This window comes from Triturus cristatus, chromosome 9 (assembly GCF_964204655.1).
Source record: "Triturus cristatus chromosome 9, aTriCri1.1, whole genome shotgun sequence".
Lineage (NCBI taxonomy): Eukaryota > Metazoa > Chordata > Amphibia > Caudata > Salamandridae > Triturus > Triturus cristatus.
The window spans coordinates 149208755-149233039 of record NC_140592.1 but is presented as its reverse complement, the minus strand read 5'-3'; the positions used below and the strand labels follow the sequence as shown (position 1 = coordinate 149233039).

At 41.4% G+C, this 24285-nt stretch overlaps 1 protein-coding gene and 1 long non-coding RNA gene across 2 annotated transcripts in view; both read left to right on the top strand.

The window, feature by feature from the left end:
- The window catches only part of FGD3 (FYVE, RhoGEF and PH domain containing 3), a 555238-nt gene that overhangs the window by 459200 nt on the left and 71753 nt on the right, over nt 1-24285 (top strand). The window contains exons 12-14 of the mRNA XM_085624596.1: nt 4446-4525; nt 10726-10756; nt 14019-14120. Of these exons, the coding sequence (XP_085480722.1) occupies nt 4446-4525; nt 10726-10756; nt 14019-14120 (213 nt within the window). The remainder of the gene's footprint in view (nt 1-4445; nt 4526-10725; nt 10757-14018; nt 14121-24285) is intronic.
- LOC146797547 (uncharacterized) lies at nt 8336-9105 on the top strand. Its single transcript, XR_014969005.1, has 3 exons — nt 8336-8449; nt 8555-8630; nt 9057-9105. It is a non-coding gene; the product is annotated as an uncharacterized LOC146797547 (long non-coding RNA).

Sequence of the window (24285 nt, the reverse complement as noted above, 5' to 3'; positions counted from 1 at the left end):
GTCTTTCCACCTACGGGAGAGTTGCACCCATTCCAGGTTTTGGCATGTATTGTTGCCTACAGTGGAGACATTCTGACAGAGATTTTGCAGCCTGGGTCATTGAGTACTGAACCCTCACTGCCAAACTAATGAATCCCTGATCGAGCTTCTTGTGGCAGTCATTAAATGTTGTATGCCTCTTGGTCTGCAACACGCTCATGCTATGGGACATAGCGGGTAAGATCTTTCTAGAGGTTTTTGGTCTTCTTTGCCCAAAACACACATGATGGCCAGAACCACAGCCAAGTGCATCATGTGGGCCAGGGTGGATACTGTGTACTGTGCAGGCTGTGTCATAAGCACCAGTGTTCTCATCAAATGACATACTTGGATGTGTGTTCCTAGTTTCTTCGAGGATATCCAAGCTCTTTTGGAAGATATGGGGTTATTCGAGTAGCCTTACCTCCCTACTGTGAGACAGCCCTTACAGTCTTTCCAGAAGTCTATCCAGTCTTTATGAGGCTCCTCGGAAAAGGTGTGGCAGATGCAGTGGCCACTAGTAAATGGAACCATCCTCCTCACCTATTGCAGCTGCGGCCAAGCTGATAACTTTTTCCTCACATGGCAATATAATACCAGTCGGGGCAGAATAAAATGTTGCTTACCCAGATGGAGTTGAGCTACTTAGACCAGTGGGTCCTTTAGGATGTTCAGTTTCATCACACTTGCCACTTTTTGTCCAGACATCGGCCCGTCTTACTGATATCCTAACCAGATAAGTTCATACTCTGCTTGCTAAGGGTGCAATGGAAGTGGTGCCCAAGGTGAAGAAGTACACAGGATGTTAATGCCAGTAATTCTTAGGCCTCAAGAAGGGTGGGGGTCTGCAACCGATCTTAGATCTCAGCCTTCTGAACAAATTCCTCTGGAAAGACAAGTTCAAAACACTGACGTTGCCACAGTCCTGTCAGCCTTGGATCTCAGAAAGTGGATTGTATCCTTAGACTGGCAGGATGCATACTTTTATGTACTTATCTTGTCATGCCACAAGATTGTGGCCTTCCAGTTCGTTGTCCTACCTTTGGACCTTACCTCGGCCCAGGAGTTGCTCTTAAAAGTGATGTCAATGGTCGCAGCTCATCTTCCCAGATTGGGAATTCATGCAGTCTCATAACTTGAAAACTAACTGCTAAAGGCGGCATGCATCAGTCAGTCTCTGAACACTTGAAAAGTATAGTTTTATTGCTTTCCAGCCCATTACTCCATCAATGAGCTGAAACCCCATTTTCAGCATCTGCAGAGGATTGCTTGATAGGGGCCATCCTGGACATGATGGCTTTGAAACCCTTTCTGCCTCCGCAGCAAACCTGGGATGTTCAGACTATGATCACAATTTTACTTATAGTTTCATGTTTTGGTCCCAGCTTGGAGGCATCTGAAGAATCTTGGTTTCCTGGCCTTATTCATTATGCTGGTGCCTCATATCCATTAGGCTATGCAAGTCTTGCAGTGGAACCTTCTGTGATGGGCACAAAACTATTGGTGCCACTCGGACAACATATGTGTATTGGAAGAGGCATCCCAACACCTTCTTTGATAGATTGTGGATGTCAACTTGACATCTGGCACACTATTCTGACTGCCCCATCTAGAGCTCTCAGTAGCAAAGGATGCATCATCTCTTTGCTGGGAAGCTCACCAGAATGAGGTGGAAGTTAAAGGCCTCTTGTCTTCAGTCGAGCAGTGTCACTCCCCCAGAGAGCCAGTCACCTGCCGTGTTACATGAACGTCAGGGTGGATGAATTCAGCAATTGTCATCTTGCCAGTAACAAGTGGTGTCTGGTCCTGGAGTCAGCTCTGGATGTTCTCACTCAGTGGGGTGTGCTCTCCGTAGATCTGTCCCCTATTTCCTATAATACTCATGTACACCTTTTGCGATCTGAAGTTTCCTCCTAATGGGTATGTGGGAGACATGTTCCATATTTGGCAGGTCGCTGGCCTATTTTATTCAGAGATAGTCAGAAGGAAACAGGCCAAGTTCATATTTATAGCCTCATTTTAGGCTTGGAGAGTCTGGTTCACCAATTTGCTTTATTGGTGCATTTGCCCACCACTTTGACTGCTTCTTTGTAAGGGCCTATCCTCCCATCATGGAGGTAGAATGCTGTATTTGAAAACCCACAATCTACACTTTCATGTGCGAAGGTTGGGTGGAATTATTATAGTGGCTTTGACCTTCCACCAGAGGTGGTGGGTGAGATCTTTGGCTGCTTGCCTTCCATCCACAAAATCCATATACTCTGGCTAATGGTTGGTTTTGTTGCCTGGAGTGAGGACAGGTTGATCCAGGATGTCTGATGTTCTTTTATTTGTTTTGTTTCTGGACTGACAAGGCTTTGCGTTTGAAGTTGTTAAAGGTTACTTAATAGCCTTTCTTCATTTCCCTGACTGTCCCTCTTTATTTGATGCACTTATTAAAAGGGTTTTCATATCCATATGTTTAACCTTGCTTCTTTTATTATGCTGCATTGGACCTTAAGGTGGTCCTTACCGGTTTTGATGTGTGAGTGTTTAAGTCATGCACAGTTGTACCCTGCAACTTTTGAGTCTCAAGACTTTTTGCCTCATTGCTCTCACTTGGGGACATCATGTCAGTTAATTGTATGCATTTTTTATTCATCCACCAAATACAACCTTTTTCCTGGCATCCCTCTAAGAAAGAGGAGAGGCTACACCTTTTGGATCCTAGGCAGACCATTCATTTTTACATTGACATGATTGAGGAGTACCAGCTGGATGATCAATTCTTTGTCAGATTCACCGGTGTAAAGAAAGGAAAGGCAGTCCAGAAAAAGACATTATCAAGGTGGATGGTACTTTGTGTTAAGCTATGTTGTGCCCTGGCTAAAATAAAGCCACGTGAGTGCCTCTAAACTCAGTCCACAAGATTGGACTCTGCAACTACAGCCCTGGCTACAGTGGTTCTGGTTCTGGATATCTGTGACATGGGCACCTGTCTTTACCTTCACCTGTCACTACTCCATTGATTCTCATGTACAGAGAGGGAGTCAATTTGTCTGCTCGGTCATGCAGGAGTTCATGGTGTGCACTTAACGCAGACTCTCCACATTTTTGCTGCTCTTGCTTTGGTATTGATTCAAAAAGGGAGGAATCTGCGGTTAGGAGTGGCCATCAGAAGAATACATGCATTACCTTCTGTAACACACAGTCTGGGGGACACGTTATCCTACCACGTGTTATTCACTGCCAGTCCACCTCTCTACCGTGCAGAGAGGACTTTATCTAGGTTATGAGGGCCCAAGATAGACTCTGCACGCTGTCAACATCTTCATTTTTTGCTTGCTTTGTGTCCGACGGTGCTGAAATACCTATTGATAAACTGATTTCAGTGTGCAGAGGTGGCACCTACTTGCAGCTCCTGGTAGTCGCATCCGAACGTTGATTGAGTCCCCATTGTGTCTGTGTTGTCCCCTATTGGAGTGTTGGAGCTATTGCAGACCGTTCTCTGGCTCCAGACTGGCACACAGCGATTCAAAATGGAAGGACTCTGCGGTTAGATAGACCATCCACCAGAAAGAGTGTTACCGAAGGGAAGTCATTTATTCTATATCACCTAACTACACCTCCAGTGTCTTTATAATTTAAAATCCTCACCCTGCTCTAAACAACATGCACGTCTACATATAGTAAACACGTTTTATACTTGAAATGAAATAGATTAAAAAGTGACCATATGACGTAGACTGTGGATGAAAGGAACACATTTGTGAATTCACCTAAATTAATTTTTAAAGGATCTGGTTTCTAATATTTGAGAAGAAAAGCGTAGCAAAAGATAATTTCAGAAAAAAATCTACTCCAGACGACAATCATGCATGTTCCTCTGCAGACTGTATGGCTGGTGACAGCTGAAATAGGCAGGATAAAAGTTTGCAGCTCTTTCAGTGAGGCGCAGCCGCTTGGATATTTTCTTACAATGCATTTTATTATCATGTTTATAAAAGTAGCTGGATATTTTTCTTACGAAACATGTTACTATCATACTGTTCATAATTCTAGTTTTGACCCATGTGTTTGAAACTGTGGCAGCACATCAGAGGAGACAAGCTAGCACTTTGTAGTAAACTCGTCTGCAGAATAACATTTAAAAGCCAAGGCGTCCTTAAATTTTAAATTAGGCTCGTGTTTCTACGAGGGGCATCACCCTCGGGCGTGTCGCCTGTATTCATCCAGCACACTTAAGGGTCATGGATTCCAGAAAAAACAATTTAAAAAAAATCCCCAAAAAACAGAACGCTTATCTCTCTAAAGGGTCAAAGTTCATTAAATGTGCATGTGTAATTGCAAGATTAGAGGGGGCAGTGATGTTGGTTTTTTTCTGACTTCACGATTTTAGGGCAGAATAAAATCATAATAATTCTGACATATGTATGTTATATTTCCAGGTTCAAGAAATTGTCAAGCAAAATGTGGCTCGTACTTTTTTGATCGTAGGAAAGAAGCGTTCGCTGGAATTACAAGCAAGGTAGGATGTGCTTAAGTTTTGAAAATAATCTATTGGCAACCAGGCAGGATTTTCTCAAAGTTGAGGATTTGAGAAGGTGCAAAAATATATAGCTATTGCAGCACAACCACAATTAATATTGATCAAGTCAGGTCGAATAACCAATAGTACAATCATGCGTTATTCAGACATAGAGACAGATATGTATAAATCTCAAAAAGTTCATCTGTAGAAATCTCCTGTTCCAATACAGTATGATGAAAGGTCCAAGTTTTGTGGTGCCAAACTTTCTTTTATTTGATAATTATATCAAAGTCAGAGTCCAAAGGCAGAACAGCCAACACGTGTTTCGTCAGTACAATATTCGTACTACAGACTTTCTCAAGGCTGTAAATAAGCAAATACAATATGTCACAATACTAAAAACATGAAGCATGAACATAAGTATAAGTACATTTAAAAATATGATCTGGGAAGACCAACCGAAGAAATATAAGTGAAGAAAGAAACCAGTCAATTATAGGCATAGTACCAAAAGTCACGAAAAAGAGGCCAACGTCCCGATAAGTAAAAACACCAGGGTGTGAGATAGTAAGTCTCGAAATGCCAAGAACCCTTGTCACTTAGAAAGAGATCTCTGTGAGGAGGTAGAATGAGATCAAGAATTATGGAAAAAAGGAAATTGAAGAGCAGAAATGTGAAAAGAATGTCTGATAAATAATTAGATTGACAAAAAAAAGCGAAACATGAGAATAACAAAGGTATGATAAAAAGCCAGGAAATGCCTAGTCCTAAAGAAATAAATATGTAAGTAACATACCTATATACCAAAAAGAGGTTATCTATAATGAAATCCAAAGAATATCATAAGGGGTGCCTGTGATGTCGCTCTGTATGAGTAGAAACAAGAGCGCGAATAGTATCTAAAAACGAGAAAGAAGAGACAAAAAATGCAAACAAAAAAGCATCAACAAAGACAAAAATGAGTCTAAGTCTGTTACAAAGCAGCACAATACGTATATGAGTGCCATAGAACCGGATGTCAAGAAAGTCAAAACAGTTCACATAAGGACCAAAAGAAATATATAATGACTCTCAATGGCCGCGTGGTATAAAATAACCAAGGCTAAAATGAGTATCAGGCTGACTAAAATAAGTCACAATACATAAAAATCTATCGCAAAAACGGCTACCAAAGAGAATCGAATCTGTACACAGTCAGGATTAATAAATATGTAATGACCTGCTATGGCGGCGTCGAACAGAGACTGGTTCATACAACGTATACATATGAATAAAAACAGTAAGAAAAGGACCTAGTGGATGTCATATTCAAAGTGACCACTCACCTATATATTATCCCGCAAAAGTCTAATCAACGTAGTAGTGAATGGTCAGTGGAAAGTATCCAAGTTACAGTATAATCTAGAAACAGAGCAAGCCATAAGCAAGTAAAAAATACTTTTAAGGGGTCCCGATGTAACTAATATCGTTAAAATTGTTGTCAGAAAGTATTACTAAATAACTCACCATAGGTGAAAATGCAGAAATGTATTTCAAGGTATGCTCTAATGATATTCGAGGAGTCTCAATATGAGAAAATAGCGAGTCAGCAAATGATGTCCATGTAGTACGAAGACATCTACAAATAAGATGAGACGTACGTAAGAGAAGATTAAAAAGAATCCCAGTAAGGCTAATAATAATATTGGTCACAACAGAATGGACCAAATGTCGACTCACCATGGATGTGAAGCAAAAACCGTTCTCTTGGTTAATACGCTTGATAACGTTAAGTTGGAAGTGAAGTCCGACCAACCGAAACGCCATGTTCTGTGAATTCATGTGGTGGAAACGGTCACATGATCGGCGGTGAGACCAATAGAAACAAGGTTAGAGAATGAATGTAAAAGTCAGCGCCATTTTGAAATGGCTGATGTATGAGACTAAGGTGATAGTCAAACCATAATAGAGAACCCCAACAGTAGGAACAGCATAGCGTCTACTCACATGGCTGTAAAAATAATACCATGCTACTGAAACTTACACTTGATAATGTAATAATGAAAACGACGTCAAACTAAAAGAAGAAAGTAGAAAAGGGGGCGGTTAAATTATGTGACCTACTATAGTAAGAACAATCCCACGATAAGCGTGAAAAACCAATAGGCACAATAATTTGAGTACGAAAAAATGGAAGGTATATCTCAAAAAGGGCGCCATTTTGTAGTGGCTAGTGTGTGAATCAAAATACTAATAATTACATGGTAAATGGACCCAAAAAAAGAATTTATATAAGATAGTGTAATTATAACGCCATCTTGTAAGGGCTATTATGTGAATAAACAAAGGCTGTAATGTAGTGTAAGTAATAAGATATTCAACAATTTAATGTTAAAATTGTTAGGGACCCAATATCGAAGATAGAAAAAGAGCAAAAGATTTTCAGGGTTTCTGCAGGTGCTCAGAATAGATTAAGACACAAAGTAGAGAAGACAGTGTTGTTGATAATGGATAATTACAGCAAATACATACAGAAATCCAAGTTACATCATATATACATAACAAAAATTTTTCAAAAATTATAAATGATAACAATGATCGACATCAGTAGTTCCTATGTTATCAAGATGGTAGACAGCATTGATCAAACAAAGAAAACATTAGATAAGAGCAATTATTTAATCTCGTAGGAAAACATGTAATTCTCTATCTACGTTCAACCCACGATCCACTGATCTAAGTCTAATGAGCCACCTAGCTTCCAGTTTTCTAAGAGCTGAGGTCTTATCACCGCCCCTAGGGTTATCTTGTAGTGCAGCTATACCGTGAAATTTTAAGCCAAGAAGTTCTGTAGACTTATGTTCCGTATTATAATGCACGGCTAGAGGAGAGTTGGGATTATTATTACGTATGGCTCGAATATGTTCTTGTACTCGTTCTTTGAGAGCTCTAATGGTACTTCCTACATAGATAAGGTTACATTTACACACAATACAGTATACAACATATTTGGTGTTGCAGTTCATAAACTGTGTTATATTGTGTGTTTGGCCAGTGTTGTAGCTGAAGCTCGTAATTTTGTTGTGGGCAAACTGACATATGTTACACATAGAACATTTATAAAAACCTTTCGGTTTATCTGGTAGCCAAGTCAGAGCTCGGTCATTTTTTACAGTCTGTTTATTAGTGGAATTTAAAATGTTCCTTAGAGTGTTGCCCCTTACATATGTAACTCCAGGCTTGTTCCCCAGGTAAGGATCCAAGTCCTTTCCTTTCCATTTTTTCGTACTCAAATTATTGTGCCTATTGGTTTTTCACGCTTATCGTGGGATTGTTCTTACTATAGTAGGTCACATAATTTAACCGCCCCCTTTTCTACTTTCTTCTTTTAGTTTGACGTCGTTTTCATTATTACATTATCAAGTGTAAGTTTCAGTAGCATGGTATTATTTTTACAGCCATGTGAGTAGACGCTATGCTGTTCCTACTGTTGGGGTTCTCTATTATGGTTTGACTATCACCTTAGTCTCATACATCAGCCATTTCAAAATGGCGCTGACTTTTACATTCATTCTCTAACCTTGTTTCTATTGGTCTCACCGCCGATCATGTGACCGTTTCCACCACATGAATTCACAGAACATGGCGTTTCGGTTGGTCGGACTTCACTTCCAACTTAACGTTATCAAGCGTATTAACCAAGAGAACGGTTTTTGCTTCACATCCATGGTGAGTCGACATTTGGTCCATTCTGTTGTGACCAATATTATTATTAGCCTTACTGGGATTCTTTTTAATCTTCTCTTACGTACGTCTCATCTTATTTGTAGATGTCTTCGTACTACATGGACATCATTTGCTGACTCGCTATTTTCTCATATTGAGACTCCTCGAATATCATTAGAGCATACCTTGAAATACATTTCTGCATTTTCACCTATGGTGAGTTATTTAGTAATACTTTCTGACAACAATTTTAACGATATTAGTTACATCGGGACCCCTTAAAAGTATTTTTTACTTGCTTATGGCTTGCTCTGTTTCTAGATTATACTGTAACTTGGATACTTTCCACTGACCATTCACTACTACGTTGATTAGACTTTTGCGGGATAATATATAGGTGAGTGGTCACTTTGAATATGACATCCACTAGGTCCTTTTCTTACTGTTTTTATTCATATGTATACGTTGTATGAACCAGTCTCTGTTCGACGCCGCCATAGCAGGTCATTACATATTTATTAATCCTGACTGTGTACAGATTCGATTCTCTTTGGTAGCCGTTTTTGCGATAGATTTTTATGTATTGTGACTTATTTTAGTCAGCCTGATACTCATTTTAGCCTTGGTTATTTTATACCACGCGGCCATTGAGAGTCATTATATATTTCTTTTGGTCCTTATGTGAACTGTTTTGACTTTCTTGACATCCGGTTCTATGGCACTCATATACGTATTGTGCTGCTTTGTAACAGACTTAGACTCATTTTTGTCTTTGTTGATGCTTTTTTGTTTGCATTTTTTGTCTCTTCTTTCTCGTTTTTAGATACTATTCGCGCTCTTGTTTCTACTCATACAGAGCGACATCACAGGCACCCCTTATGATATTCTTTGGATTTCATTATAGATAACCTCTTTTTGGTATATAGGTATGTTACTTACATATTTATTTCTTTAGGACTAGGCATTTCCTGGCTTTTTATCATACCTTTGTTATTCTCATGTTTCGCTTTTTTTTGTCAATCTAATTATTTATCAGACATTCTTTTCACATTTCTGCTCTTCAATTTCCTTTTTTCCATAATTCTTGATCTCATTCTACCTCCTCACAGAGATCTCTTTCTAAGTGACAAGGGTTCTTGGCATTTCGAGACTTACTATCTCACACCCTGGTGTTTTTACTTATCGGGACGTTGGCCTCTTTTTCGTGACTTTTGGTACTATGCCTATAATTGACTGGTTTCTTTCTTCACTTATATTTCTTCGGTTGGTCTTCCCAGATCATATTTTTAAATGTACTTATACTTATGTTCATGCTTCATGTTTTTAGTATTGTGACATATTGTATTTGCTTATTTACAGCCTTGAGAAAGTCTGTAGTACGAATATTGTACTGACGAAACACGTGTTGGCTGTTCTGCCTTTGGACTCTGACTTTGATATAATTATCAAATAAAAGAAAGTTTGGCACCACAAAACTTGGACCTTTCATCATACTGTATTGGAACAGGAGATTTCTACAGATGAACTTTTTGAGATTTATACATATCTGTCTCTATGTCTGAATAACGCATGATTGTACTATTGGTTATTCGACCTGACTTGATCAATATTAATTGTGGTTGTGCTGCAATAGCTATATATTTTTGCATGTTATTTAGGTAGATTTTTATCTACCTTATTGACACTTTTGGGTAGTGAGTGTCCATAGCTAACTAAGCACCCAAATTCTATTTTCATATACATCAACTTATTTTACGCCTCTTTAACTTAACTGTTGACAAGTGTGTGTGTTTTTTGATGTGCAGGACTTTTCCTTTTCAGGAACACCACTACCCTCTTTCATTTGTTTGGATTTGAGAAGGTCTTTGTGGAGGTTTGGGTACCGGAGCAGTAGAAGTCCAAAATGGGGTGGTGGAGAAGAGGAAAGCAGGATTTGAGTTAATGTGAAGGAGATAAATTTGGGGGTTTACATTTTGTGTGCTTTGAGCATCTCATAGAGGCGAAGTGGGTCGGACAAGACTACTGGCTGGACCCTCAGTGATTATGGGGGAATAAGAAGGACACTGTCCATGGGCACTCACTTTGACAAATTCAACCATCTGTTGTGTGGGGCAGCCATCCTTCTGGACTTGGGTGTTTCTGCTTTAGACCGAAAAGAGCTTGATGGGTCCCTGATGTATTCAGTTTAAGGCAGCTTTACACCACTGTGTGCTGTGCTGCATATGTGGAAGGATGGTGTGTATGTGGTACCTGGGTTTCTCATTTTATAATTGTAAATGTTCTCCTACATTTCTAGCATGTGCAACTCTCTCTTTTCCATAAATCCATATAGAACTCTCCTGTTTACTGTCTTGAATGTATTGTTAACAATGTGATCATTTTAGTAACTAAGTTAATAGGTCTTCGAAACTTTGCTTGTGACCCGTAGCACTGCGCATGCACCTGAAAAGAGCATTTTTTATTCATTAGTATTTTAATTTCTCTTTTTACAGAACGGAAGAAGAAAAGAAAGAATGGGTTCAGGTCAGTTACATACTCTCCTTGTTGAAACTCATCTGATGCACTCTTAGTCCAGCAACATCCGGGGCTGAATTTAAGTGTGTGGTTTCCGGTGCTTGGCACTAGCTGTTAATTATCAACACCTGCACTTATTACAGTCTGCCACATGGTAGTGCTCTTTGCCCACTTTTGAGATGAGCTCAACAATAGTTGTTTAGTCATTCAATATACATTAAAAATGAATAATACCTGCCACCCAACCATTCTTAATAGCTTTGGGTGGCCTATAATAGTCTAAATTGTCACACGTGTAGGAGTGTGATGGTTTGTAGTTGTGTGGGTACTGTCATTGGCAGCTCTGGCAGAGGTAATGGGTGGTGCGAGATATAGTGGCCTCTTAGTGAGGGCCCTGGGACTTTTTTTTTTTATTACAAATTAAGCACGTGTGTTTTTATTATACACAAGTTCATGGTGAAAGTTTCAAAGAGAAAAGAATTGTATTGTGACTTTTATTTGTAACCCATATATCAGAGAAGGGTTTGGGGTTTAGGAAAATTTGCTCAAAATGTCTCCCCTTTCTGAACTGAAAAAAAAGAGACTAGAGCATCATTGGCTTTAACACCAAGGCCATTATCGCCGGACCTGCTGTGTCCAAATTCTAATAAGAATAGGGCCATAAAGAAACTTTGCATAATAGCGTAGGCTCTTATTCTTTGTTTCACTATGCACGTTACTCAGCATATGTGCTAACAAATGTTTGGTGAGGGAGTGTTCTTTACACACATTATTTTCACAGTACCAAATGTTAAAGTGGTGTTAGAACTCTTGTAAAAAAAAATGTAATCCATATTTGTAGGCAAACTATAATATATTATTGTGTTTATACCAGGCCGCGACTAGACTAGATTTCCTTCCACTTTAAGTTTTCCTTCCTACGTCCATGTTCAGTGGGTTGATTTTTAGTTGTTTTGTGTCCGATTTGGTCAGAACATCCCACCGCTCCTAAAACTGACCGCCCCCCCTATAGATGTGGAGATTGAGTTGCCATCAATGTTAACATTGAATGTTCAACTGTGAAGGACAGAAGAACATCTCTGGAACACGTTACCAAAGAGTTCTGAATTTAAGGAAGAGTATACTCAACTCACTCAATGGTGTGAGAAAAGGTTTGTATGGATTTAGATTTAGCATCTGCATGGTTATTAACCCTCAAGAAACAAAACATCATATTTTGCAAGGATCCGCAAGAGATTGATTCAGAAGATGAATTTCTCTTGACCTATGGGATGCCATTTGCCATTTAGCTGATAGTTGTGATAATGTAGTAAAGTCCTATCATTCTTATGTGTGCCTACAGAGAGCAGTACTGCAAAGGTGGGAGCCAGTGTCCCAATCTGAGGACATGATTGGGTCGTATCCACATTGTAAACGATCTAGAACAATCTGAGTAGCCCGGGAGATTGAGGCTTCCACGCTGCAGTCTAACTCCTCACATGAACCTATGAAACATATAGTAGTCCTGAGCAAATCTGCAGCCTTACTGTGCTAATGAGCTTGTTTCTTGCACTGAACGTCTGATGTTTTTAAGTCTCTGCAGTGAGGACATTATACACAACATAGGTTTCTGGCCGCTGCTGTCAGGGGCTGTAACGTCACTGCAGTTGACAGCCAACTTAGTGGTCCACCGCAATGAATTATCGGATTATGCACTGGTTTTACACTGCTTCCAGGGAGCTGAAACCAGAGAGAATGTGGTTGAGGTAGACATATGTATGGGTTGTTTTTTCGGTGGGGTTTGGGAGGAGGATGCTTGGGTGGCAGAACACCAATTGGGCGTTTCATCTATTGGTACTCCATGACCCCCACCAGGGACTTGGGAAACATATACTACATTAAGGTGCACAAGAGTGATTACCAACAAGGGGACGTTTTCCACGTTATGGTCAGAATTGTCTCTACTTGTGTAGAGGTCTATATATTTCTAGCACCGCAGCTCCTTCTACAGTAAGCGTATTGCAATGTGGTGCTTAAAAACAGACACTGCAGCTGTCGGTTATTACAGAATATAGTGTCACCTAACAAAGTGATACGCCATGGAAAAGGATTTTGGTTTGAGTTCTCCCTACCTCCTTGCGACATGTGAAAACACTTTTTTCCTTATTATACCTCAGCAGGATAAATTACCGCTCTAATTCTCAAACCACCCCACACTTCAAGAGCTAGCTAAAAACGCAGCCCCTCGCTTGCAAAACCCCAAAATGACACACACGTTAATACTTCTAGCTTAATTCAGGCTAACCAAGATCTCTTGGTGCTGTGGGTCACAAACGTTATGCAGTCCACTGCTCTCCTGCATCCAGTACATCTTTAGGACTCATTGCACGCGCTTCAAAACAGTGCAGGAGAGCATCCCAATGAGATGCACACCCACAACCCCCAGAGACAGAAAAGTAGGGGCTAGCTTCCACATGGGTGACCCCAACTCCTGTTAGAGACCAAAACCAGCCGGGTGATGTTGCATGGTCTGCTGCAACTCCACGGCTGAAACTAGAAGCGAGCACCCTTGAATAGAAGCAACTCCACTGGATAGCCTACTGTACAAGCTAGATATTAATCAGACCCAACCTGGATGACTATTTACCAAGGTCCTCTGCTTTATCTCCACCGTGTAGAAGAGCTACTCACCATTTACTTCAATCTCTTGCTGACTAATGAGACCCTAGCCTGGTAACTTGTTTTCCAGACCAGAGGTTTCTGCCTTTCTGCCTCTGGTGCCTGGTTAGAAGAGCATGACAATGCTTCCTTCAGTGTCGTACTGGCCATGCAACATCTGGTGAACCACTGTAGAAGCAGGTATGAGCCAAAATAGGTTCGTAGCACAACAGCACAAAGTAGGTCCTTGGAATATAATACGTGTGGGGGACATCACAAAACATAATCAAAAAATACAAATAGCCATGGATTTCTTATGACATATTCTAAGGAGGGCAATGAATGACGCAGATGGACCAAACTATGAGGGTGTTTTAAAAAGACCTTCCCGTTGAGCAATAGTTCATAGTCATTGCAATAGTGGCCCGCCACATTCTGTCTTTAAACAAGGTTTGGGTGATGACAATGTGATAATACTGAATTTGTGGCTTCTCAGTAACAAGCTCACACAGTTATTCTTCTAGTTTTCTTTTTGTATAGCCAGAAGTACAAACCGTCTTTGTTAAAAAAAAACTATACATATTGTTTCTGCAGGTTATTAAAGCTGTTTTGTGTTTTCTAAACTCTCTTTTAGGTAATTCAGGCAACCATCGAAAAGCACAAACAAAACAGTGAAACATTCAGAGCTTTTAACAGTTCTTTTTCGAGGGAAGAGGAACTACCTCCGGACTCCCCTGTAAGTAAAAAAAAGTTCACCTGTGTCAAGCCTTATAGAATTCTGTTAGTAATTTACATTTGTGAGTTTCATTGACTGTAGGAAAAGAGCTGTCTAATACAATTTTAAAAAACTGTTACTGTTAAAATTGCTTCATTCCTCTGTTTTTTAAACTCTATTACCTGGTGAAAGAATAGAGCACTCGGCCAGATAACGCAACCCACACCATTTGCACAATCCGTAGAAATAATAATGCCTCTACCCTTAGGCCTTCTTGTTTTTCTGCTGATGGGGTAGGATTCATACTTTTGCCATGGCTTTTGTCTACAGCTGGTCCCTTCTCTGTTCAGTAATACCAGGTGTTCTCCCTCAGAGTATACTTCTCTTGGCTTTTTTGAGTTTCTTTCAGTGCCACAAACCCCTTGTCTCATTCCCAGACTCCTCTCGAAGCCTGCATCATTTATTTCTGATTCTGGCTTTCTGTGATAGTCTGTACACTATGCACTCACATCATAGGCTGCCCCTAAAGACTTGACTTAAGCTCCTGAAGTATGTCTGTTATGATGCCAATTAGCAACTGTCAGTGTCCCTGTTAAATACAGAAAACCTGGCTTAGAAGAGAGAAACCTATGTGAGGAGTTAAGCGATCCGCCAAGAGACCATGCCCAGAGGCTAAATTATCGTTCATGAACAAAATCATCTCATTTTTAGATGTGGTTTAAAAACCTCTAGTTCTCCAGATTCGTCATCTATTTGTGAGACTTCCTTTTGCCTGAAACACGTGTTGCTAGTTAGTCAGTAGCAAAGCGCTGGACAAATGGCATTGCTCACTCACGCTGTGTGCCGGTCCTCTTCTCACTGTTCTCTCCCCACCCTACTCTTAGATCATTAGGGCATGATTTACTCTTTAGTGGCTGCTGCACTAGTACCGTTTCTGTGCTGCAGCCATCCATTGGGTCCTGGATGCACACAGAGTGAGACAACTCAAGTGAGTACAGCTAGCATTAGCAGTGGTGGCCTCCTATGGCAGTCTGCACCTTTCACACTAACATGTCACACAGCACAAGAAGACCAAAAAGTGCATTGACAAAAACTGTCCTGGGGCCAACTCCAGACTAGCTGTAGTTAGTAGGCCTAGCAAGCAGGGGCCCGTTGCCCAAGGCAGCCACCAGAAAGGAGAGAACATAGGGGACAATGCCCACAATACATGCAGATGGTGACATACACAACAGATTGCAGAAACCGATATGCCCAGAGTCATACCATGTATATCAATCAGATGTACCATAGATTCTGTTGCTGCGTTCGTTTATGTGCAGATTTCTCCTATGCACTCAGCACTTGCCTGCACACCTCATAAGCAGCGGCATAGCCACATAACCATCGACAGATCAAGTCAAAAGACCAGACTATGACTAACCTGGCCCACACCTACTCATCCTGGTTTTTCACCAAATTCTGATTGACTTAAAGGTGAAACCTAAGCCTGTCCCAAGCTAAGGGCAGTTTCAAGATAGTCAGGGCTGGATCAGACTCGAATCAATAAAGGCTTGACTCATAACAGACTGTATAAGGAAGTATGTTTATGATCAGTGTTAAACCTGGCATCATTGGCATGGGCTTCCCCTGTATTTTATGCCGCCTATGTTTTTGCTGTGTGTTGGACTTAGTTTTGCTGGTCTAGATGCTTTAGGCACTTTGCCACTGCTGTTCAGTGTCACAGTGCAAATTCTCCCTTTTGTAAATTGCTGTTATGCACTGGTGTACCCATAATTGGCTTATTTGATGTACTAGTCAGTCCCTAGTACAATGCACTGTCTGTGCCCAGGGCCTATAAATCAAAGGCTGCTAGTGGTCTTGCAGCACTGGTTGTGCCACCCACATAAGCAGCCTGTAAATGTAACTCAAGCCTGCCATTGCAGTGCCTGTGTGCAGTCTAGTACTGCCATGTCTACTTGGCAAGTTCACCCACTTGCCAGGCCATACTTTTCCCTTTTCTTACATGTTAGCCACCCCTAAGGTAGGACCAAGGTACCCCTGTGGGCAGGGTGCAGTGTATGTGAAAGGTAGGACATGACCTGGTGTGTGTGGCATGTCCTGATAGTAAAATACAACCAATTTTGTTTTTCACTATTGCAAGGCTATCTGTTCCCATAGGATTGAATGGGGACTTTGCTTATAACATCGTATAAGCATAACTACCCCTGGGAACAAGGTAGGAAAATAAAGGTTTGTATGCCTGAACATAGAATGTTAAAATGCATCTTTTAGTGAGGGTGATGTTTACATTCTGTGTTTGAAAATACCTCTTTCAGAAAGTAGGTATTTTCTTGCTTAGCCATCCAGTGTGCCTCTGCTAGGATGAGTATTTGCTGTCTGGCTTTGGAGTAACAGGGGCTGGGGAGGTGCAGTAGCTCCAGAGACTCTGGATGAGTCAGGGCTTGGCTGAATAGACCTGGGCTGCATTTAGAGTAGAGGAGGAGATTTCCTTTCACCTGAATGGGCCTGGTCTGCATTCCTCAATGCTGTCTCCACCTCCTGCCAGGAAGCTGCACCAGAAAGGACAGAACTGGTTTTTACTGAGCACAGGGCTTCTCTGCCACCAGAGAACAACGGATTTTGCTGTATATAAAGAGGGGCCCAGACCCCAGACTTTTAGATCACTTCTGGGAAATCAAGAGGAGCCTATGCCAAGGAGAAGAGCTGGAGAAACTGAGGAGGAAAACTGCCCCTGTGCTGTTTTCTGTCTGGGGATGGCCTGCTGTGGCTATTTTCTGCCAAGGAAAGGGAAAGGACTTTGCTGTTTGCTGTGTCCCCTGCTGGAGGAAGATCTCCAAGGGCTTGAAACTGAGCTTGCCTCCTGTTCTGAAGTCTCAGGGACACAGAAACTTCACCACCAGCTCCCCTGGCCTTCCTTGCTGGAAGTTCTGACCTGCTAAGAGGTTCCTACTGTTGTTTTGGACCTCTGGTGGCAGTTTGCCACAGGGAGCTGGAAAAGTAACGGAACTTCAAAAGCGTGAAGCATCCGTACCGGTTTCCAATGCATCGCCATAGAACTCATTGCAGCGCCTGCCCGTGGCTCAAGAAATCGCCGCACGCCGCATCCAGTGCACCGAAGTCCGAGATCACCGCACCAATTGTGATGCAAGCCCTGCTGTGCGGCTGCAAAAATCCACACATCATCCCGGATCATCACATCGAGGTGCCCGGTCTGTCGCATTGTTGGGGGACGCAGTAAGAAACCGATGCATCCTCTCCCCATGCAGTAAGAAAGAACGCATCACCTCCTCTCTGGTAAGGAACCAACGCATCAACTCCCCTCTGCAGCAGTAAGTAACCGACGCATCACCTCCCCGGGAGCGAAGAACCGACGCAGCACCTTCCCTGAGTGTAGGGAACCAACGCATCACCTTCACTGCCTCCCTTTTTGTTTGTGTGCGTGACGCATGCTAGGTATTTTGTATGAAAAGTGTTGCATCTGCAATTTGCTTTGAACTGAACTATTTCTACAATTTGAAAGTCATTTTTATTACTGTATTGTGGATTTTTGTCGTTTTGGTCTTGTTTGGTTTAGATAAAGATCACTGCCTCTGAGATAAGCCTGTCTGCTCGTGCCAAGCATGGGTAATTTTTGAAGTGTATCCCCTTACCCTGACTAGAAGCAAGGGTCCCTATTTGGACAAAGGTACCTACCTCTGCCAACTAGAGACACCCATTTCTAACCATCAGCCTCTACAAACATGCTTAGCAAGCAACCAGATCATCACACTGCAAAATAATTCCAAGTTATGCTTGCAAATTAGATTCAGTTAAATATTCTTTGGCATTAGAAGCTGCAACTAAGAGTGAAGTATCTGCTTTCATAACACATCAGTTAAAAGCAGTATACACAACTATTCCACATTGTATCACATAATTAGCTGCACCTGAAAGAACTGTGCTCTGCTTTCTTGTTTTTACTTTGTTGCTCAATGTTCAATCACCTGCATGATGTTGCATTTAAACACGGCTAATTGAAGTTAAATCAGGCCACAATCTCCTCTAGTAGGAAGTGACAGCCAGTTAATTTCAACCAATTACACTTCTCAGAGAATTCAATGCTCCACTATTTCTATTTTTCAGATCGAAGTATAACTCACTTAATTTATAAGCATTTGGAAACTTAAAATGGACAGTTAGTAGGCAATCTAGAACAGGTTGAGTGGTTCATCTGACATGGCGTCACCCTTCATCATACTTCTCACTCAGAATGTAGCTGTGCACCAGTGATCATTCTTTAAAAAGTGTGGGACACAGCAATCAAACAACAGATGGAAATCACCCAGCACAAATAACAGAGCCACCAATCTAATAATACACATTGAACCTCTGATAAGCTAAAAACTCTTATGTCTCTTTTTCTTCTTTCTAGCTGCTCTTTAGTGTTGTAGCTTAGTTGGTGCACAACATAGTAACTTTCTTATCAGAGACTATTATCCTAATGCTTGAACAAGCAATCAAACAACAGATGGAAATCACCCAGCACAAATAACAGAGCCACCAATCTAATAATACACATTGAACCTCTGATAAGCTAAAAACTCTTAGGTCTCTTTTTCTTCTTTCTAGCTGCTCTTTAGTGTTGTAGCTTAGTTGGTGCACAACATAGTAACTTTCTTATCAGAGACTATTATCCTAATGCTTGAACAAGCTAAGCAAGAGAAACGAAAAGCTCCAATCTCACCACCCACCTTGATGGAGGTTGCTGCCATAATATCACTGTTTTCATACACTATAGTTTTTTTGTTTTGCTTTCATACCCTGATTTACAGCAGTGTCCGCCATTCCTGGCTTTCTTCTGTTAAGGCTAATGGTTGGTCATGAATCATATTCATGGAATGACTAGGCACCTTTTACCATTTCTCAGTGCTTAACTCGTCCAATATCTCCTAATTACTTATAGTGAATGTATATCCAGGTAGTGAGTGTTGCATCTATGTCCTGCACTAGCTATTTTTTGTATTAAGGAGCTGCAACAGTTAGTGATTTTGTAAAGCGTGAATTTATAGAATGCACATGTAAAAAAATAATTTTCCCTAAGCTGCTCTTTTTTTAATAGATCTTTTTTCCCTCACATCCCTTCCCACATCCTGCACTTGATGATTTATCTCCTTTAAAAAAAAAAAAAGAAAAATTGCTGTTCCGGAGAGAGTCCCTCTCAAAATCTCCTCTTCCCACTATGTTTCCCTCTCACTTATACATCTCTGTGCATAATCCTCCTCCTGCTTCCATCCTTGTGTTTTTTGGTGGGGGAGGCCCCCTTCACGCCCCTCCTCCACAGGTTTTTATTATTGTCTCCCTTGACTTATCCCTTTTTCTATTTTTTGAAAAGACCCCCTTCTGTATCCTCACTTCTTCTCCAAACCATTTATCTACCTCACCTCCTCCTACCTTTACCTAATTACCTTGCTTTCTGCTTTATTATTAGATTATGTGGCGTAACCTGGGTTTGCTGTGTCGTTCATAGTTTATTTTCATTTAAAAACTATATCTCTGACCTCAGTTCAGCGTTAATGTCAACCAATACACTAGTAAGTCATCAGGTAAATTGAAATGTTTGGCACATACCAAGATGAGTCGATGGTAGCAGCAGCAGGCACTGTTTAATCAATGGAACGTGTCCCTTAAAACGGCAGTCTTCCACCTCCCCCCACCCCCCATAGAAAGTCACACAACTCCTGAGGTCTGGGTCTGCTTACCCCTGCGGGTCGACGCAGGCGTACATGGACTGTGGGAAGCAGCATCTTGGCAAGGCATCGTAGATGCTCGGGCGCCATCCAACAGCACACACCTCAGCAGGAAGCTCACACTAACACCTCCACACCAAATGTCAAACACTTCCAGGAAGGAGGGACAAGAGTGATGCTGGTCGAAAACTACAACTGGCTAATTTGTGGATCAGTCCATATACGGACTGCACCTGTTCACTCAAAGGCAGCTCTTGCTGGCTTCCTCTCAGGCCTGATGAATCATGGGCCTCCCACACATTGACCTTGGCGGGTCCAAGCAGGGTAGGGACCCAGACCCTGGAATGATCTTGTAATTGTAAGAAGGTGCTCGCCTATAAACAGGGGCAAGGTTGGCAACCTCTCATCAGTGCCACTCGGTATTGAATTCTGAAATAATGGCTTGGATGAAGGTTTCCGAAGTAGATTCATCTCAATGGTTAGATAAACCAATCTTGTGCTCTTAAATACACCTACGTATTACTTTTCATATTGCTTATGATATAACCATGTGACTTTTTGATTTAATACTTATTGCTTCCAATTTCTGTTTCCTAAAAAAGAAGTAATAAATTAGCAAGCAAACTTTTCAGCAGGCATTGTTTCCATAATCAAGTTTTACAACTAACACACGAACAACCAACGGCTGAAATTCGGCTCTAAACTGTCAGGAATACTAACATTAAATTCTACTTTATGCCCCTTTCATGCTTTAGTTGGTTAGAAGCTGAACACCTAGACAGCTCTGTAAGTATTTTTGCAATGCATCAAGGGGACCGAACAATCCACGGCTCTTTCTTGCCCGAGGCTTAGCCACAAAGCACTGAAAGTGGGGCAAAGCTGTCATGGCGGCTGTAAACTGCTGAAGCCACACCACGCGCTCGCTAATGAAGCGATTTAAAGGCCGTGACTGAGCCAGCATCCTGTGAGTCAGCCACGTGCCACCCAGCGCGCGCTGCAGAATTCCCATATGAGCTCGCGCTCTGTCTTTCCTACCTGCAGTTAAATGTCATTAAAGATCCAGAGCTCTTTACCACAGTGGCACCTTTTCTTCTAAGCCTTTTTATTCGTTGAACCGCCAATGAGAAATAAAAATACTTCTAATAATAATAACCACTTTTATTTATTTAGAGCGTCACACTGAGGTTCTGACATTTCTATGCACTTTAAACAAAAGACATTATCACCCTATTTGTGATGCTTAATTTACCATCCTTTGGAAGGTTGGAAAACTGACTTCCCTTGTCCAGATTCAAACTCAAAACATTCTCGTCACGACATTTGTCAGTGATGAGTGTTAAACTCACGAAACAAAAACGAAGGAACCGAGTCGCAAAAGTATTTATAAGGACGGGTCGGGAAGATAGTACCTCACGAGTATATTTTATGTGCCTTTAAATGCCCTCGTGAATCTGCCCCAAGCATCCACCTCCGTATTGAAGGTGCAAAGAGCTCTAAATCCTCTCTTTATACTACTTCACATACTCCAGAATGCCTTGGTGAACAGGCACTTCTGTTTTTAGAAATCCTACAATTAATACAAGATTAGATTTACCAACAGATACCTCATATTTCACCTGCAGCGTATCTTCGATAGTCCTCACTTGTCCGTAGGTTGGGCGACTTCTCTTAGGCATTCAGATTAGTGATGAAGACCGTTTCACCTAGTTGTAGGAACCGCTATGTATATATCCGCATTTCCTCAGGCACTCTTTTTGCATCCTACCTTTTTATAGCATGCTCACCAAAAAGTACTACCTTTGCCCGGCAATTATGTACAGATTAAATCCAGTTGAGTGTTCATTGTAATTGACATACATGGAAATATGGTCTGGAGCACTGGAATCTTCCCCACGTGGCTGTAACCCGGTAAAGTACCTTCTCTGAAAAGCAAAATCTTCCCTTTGCATCCATCTATTGATTCCTGGTGATTGAAGAGATACTTACCCATCAGACATTTGATTTTGCACATTGTAAGTAATAATCCCAATGTTTTTGCCGGGAAACCACCAAAGGTTGATCGGCAGGCGTTTATATGAACTTGTGAGTTTAACCTGCCTATGACTCTGTTGAATTAACAGTAGTTCCTCAAGGAGAAGAAAGAAGTGGAGATGAATCAGTGGATAAAGCCTGGAAGGACTACATGTATACTATGTGTAAAGTGGGTAATCCTTTCGTTGGATTGTAATGCCCTCACACACCCTTTCAGGTGTCATGCTTCATCATCTGGGCTGCTCCTCGTCGGGCCGGCGGTGCAATGCCTAACGGGCTCCCTAAAAAGGGGCACTTTATCGGAGTTCTTTTAATCCAACAGCCGTCAGGTGAAGTGCGGGTGTGTGGGCCTGAGTGGTGTAGATATAAAGGTGAATTAAAACAGGGTCGAAAGTACCAGTATGAACAAATTATTTATTTAGATGGTCTCCTTCCCTGGTTAAAAAGGTGTGTGTAGCACTAAATAGAGTATAATGTCTCTAATTGTAGTGCATGGAATTAGTGGTCAACATGTTTCTCGCAGTGAGCACGTGCGCTCGCGATTCGTCAGGACCTATCAAAAAATCTTATATATATATATCTACGATGGAAATAGGGGACTATCTAAAATATAGTGGCCTCCTAATCAAGGTTGGTCAAGTGAACAACAAACTTAATCCTGAAATACCTGTTGAGGTCTGGTGCTACCCTAATCAGTAGGACTGCATGCCACAACAGTTCTGGGTGGACTCAGCGTGCGGCGAAGGACCTCTAAAAGTAGGTCTAAAATCTGCCCCGCATACGCTCTGCGCTATGACCTACCCGGTCCACCGAGTCTGGGACCAACGAATCGCGAGCGCACGTGCTCACTGCGAGAAACATGTTGACCACTAATTCCATGCACTACAATTAGAGACATTATACTCTATTTAGTGCTACACACACCTTTTTAACCAGGGAAGGAGACCATCTAAATAAATAATTTGTTCATACTGGTACTTTCGACCCTGTTTTAATTCACCTTTATATCTACACCACTCAGGCCCACACACCCGCACTTCACCTGACGGCTGTTGGATTAAAAGAACTCCGATAAAGTGCCCCTTTTTAGGGAGCCCGTTAGGCATTGCACCGCCGGCCCGACGAGGAGCAGCCCAGATGATGAAGCATGACACCTGAAAGGGTGTGTGAGGGCATTACAATCCAACGAAAGGATTACCCACTTTACACATAGTATACATGTAGTCCTTCCAGGCTTTATCCACTGATTCATCTCCACTTCTTTCTTCTCCTTGAGGAACTACTGGTAGTCTTCGTTCTTATAACTGCATTGCCGGGGCACCTTACCAGTGTGGACCTCCCACTCACTCTTTGTGAGCGGAAAACGCCCTTCTGATCCCTCTCTATTGGTACCTCTGTTGAATTAACATCATCGAAAGCGTTGAGGTAATAAAAAGAAAAAAACACTAAGTCCTCCTAAATGAAATTCAAAATATTGTAATATGCGGCACATCTAGGGTTAAAATTTGATCTGTCAACTGGCTAGTGAGGATGACCAAACCTCTATTCTGGAAAGAAGTTGGTCACATAACAACATAACATAACATGTGTATTTGTAAAGCACACGTTCACCCAGACGGGTATCTTGGTGCTGAATTACAGATGTTTATTGTTACCCGACTCAATGGTACTCATTTTATTGACCTCAGTAGGATGAAAGGCTGAGTGGACCCGCCAGGATTTGAACCTGTGACCCTGAGGTTGAAAACAGGCCCCTACAGTGAACGCATTAGTCCACTTAGCCACTAGGCCCGAACAACATCATCTCCTTCCAGAAAATCATTGCCTTGACAAACAGGCAATGGCACAGCCAATCGGTCTGGCTGTAATGGAACAACACATGTAAACAAATGCTGTTTATTGGTACTGCATACACAAGTGCTGTTTATCACATTATATCCTGCCTTTTTGGCTTAGTCAGTGCTGTGGAAAAAAGTGGAAAAAAATAAATGCTCTCTGTGTGGCACATATATGATAGATAATTAAATGTGACCAACAGTGTGATGAGTGAACATACTATTCAGATGTAAACTAGCTTTGCATTCATTTCAATAAAAGCACTTCATGGAAGGTGGAAGAAAACACTAAATAAGCAAGAGTTTGAGGTGAGGTAGAAATACTCTTTTTGATGGAGCCAAAGCCCATTCTTTGTATACTTTAAAGAACTGGTATCAACATAATTGTTAGACAGCGGGCTACACTGTCAAGCCAGACCTAATAAAGCTTACCTGGCATTTTCATCTCGGCATAACAGGGAGCTCATATTCGAGGATTTTATGACATCTGGTATAGCATCATTTCAATGCTGTTCTTAATTTCTAGTAGATTTATGTATAGAAATAATTCAAGATACATGTTTTTAATCAGGAAACATTCCAAGAACGTCACTG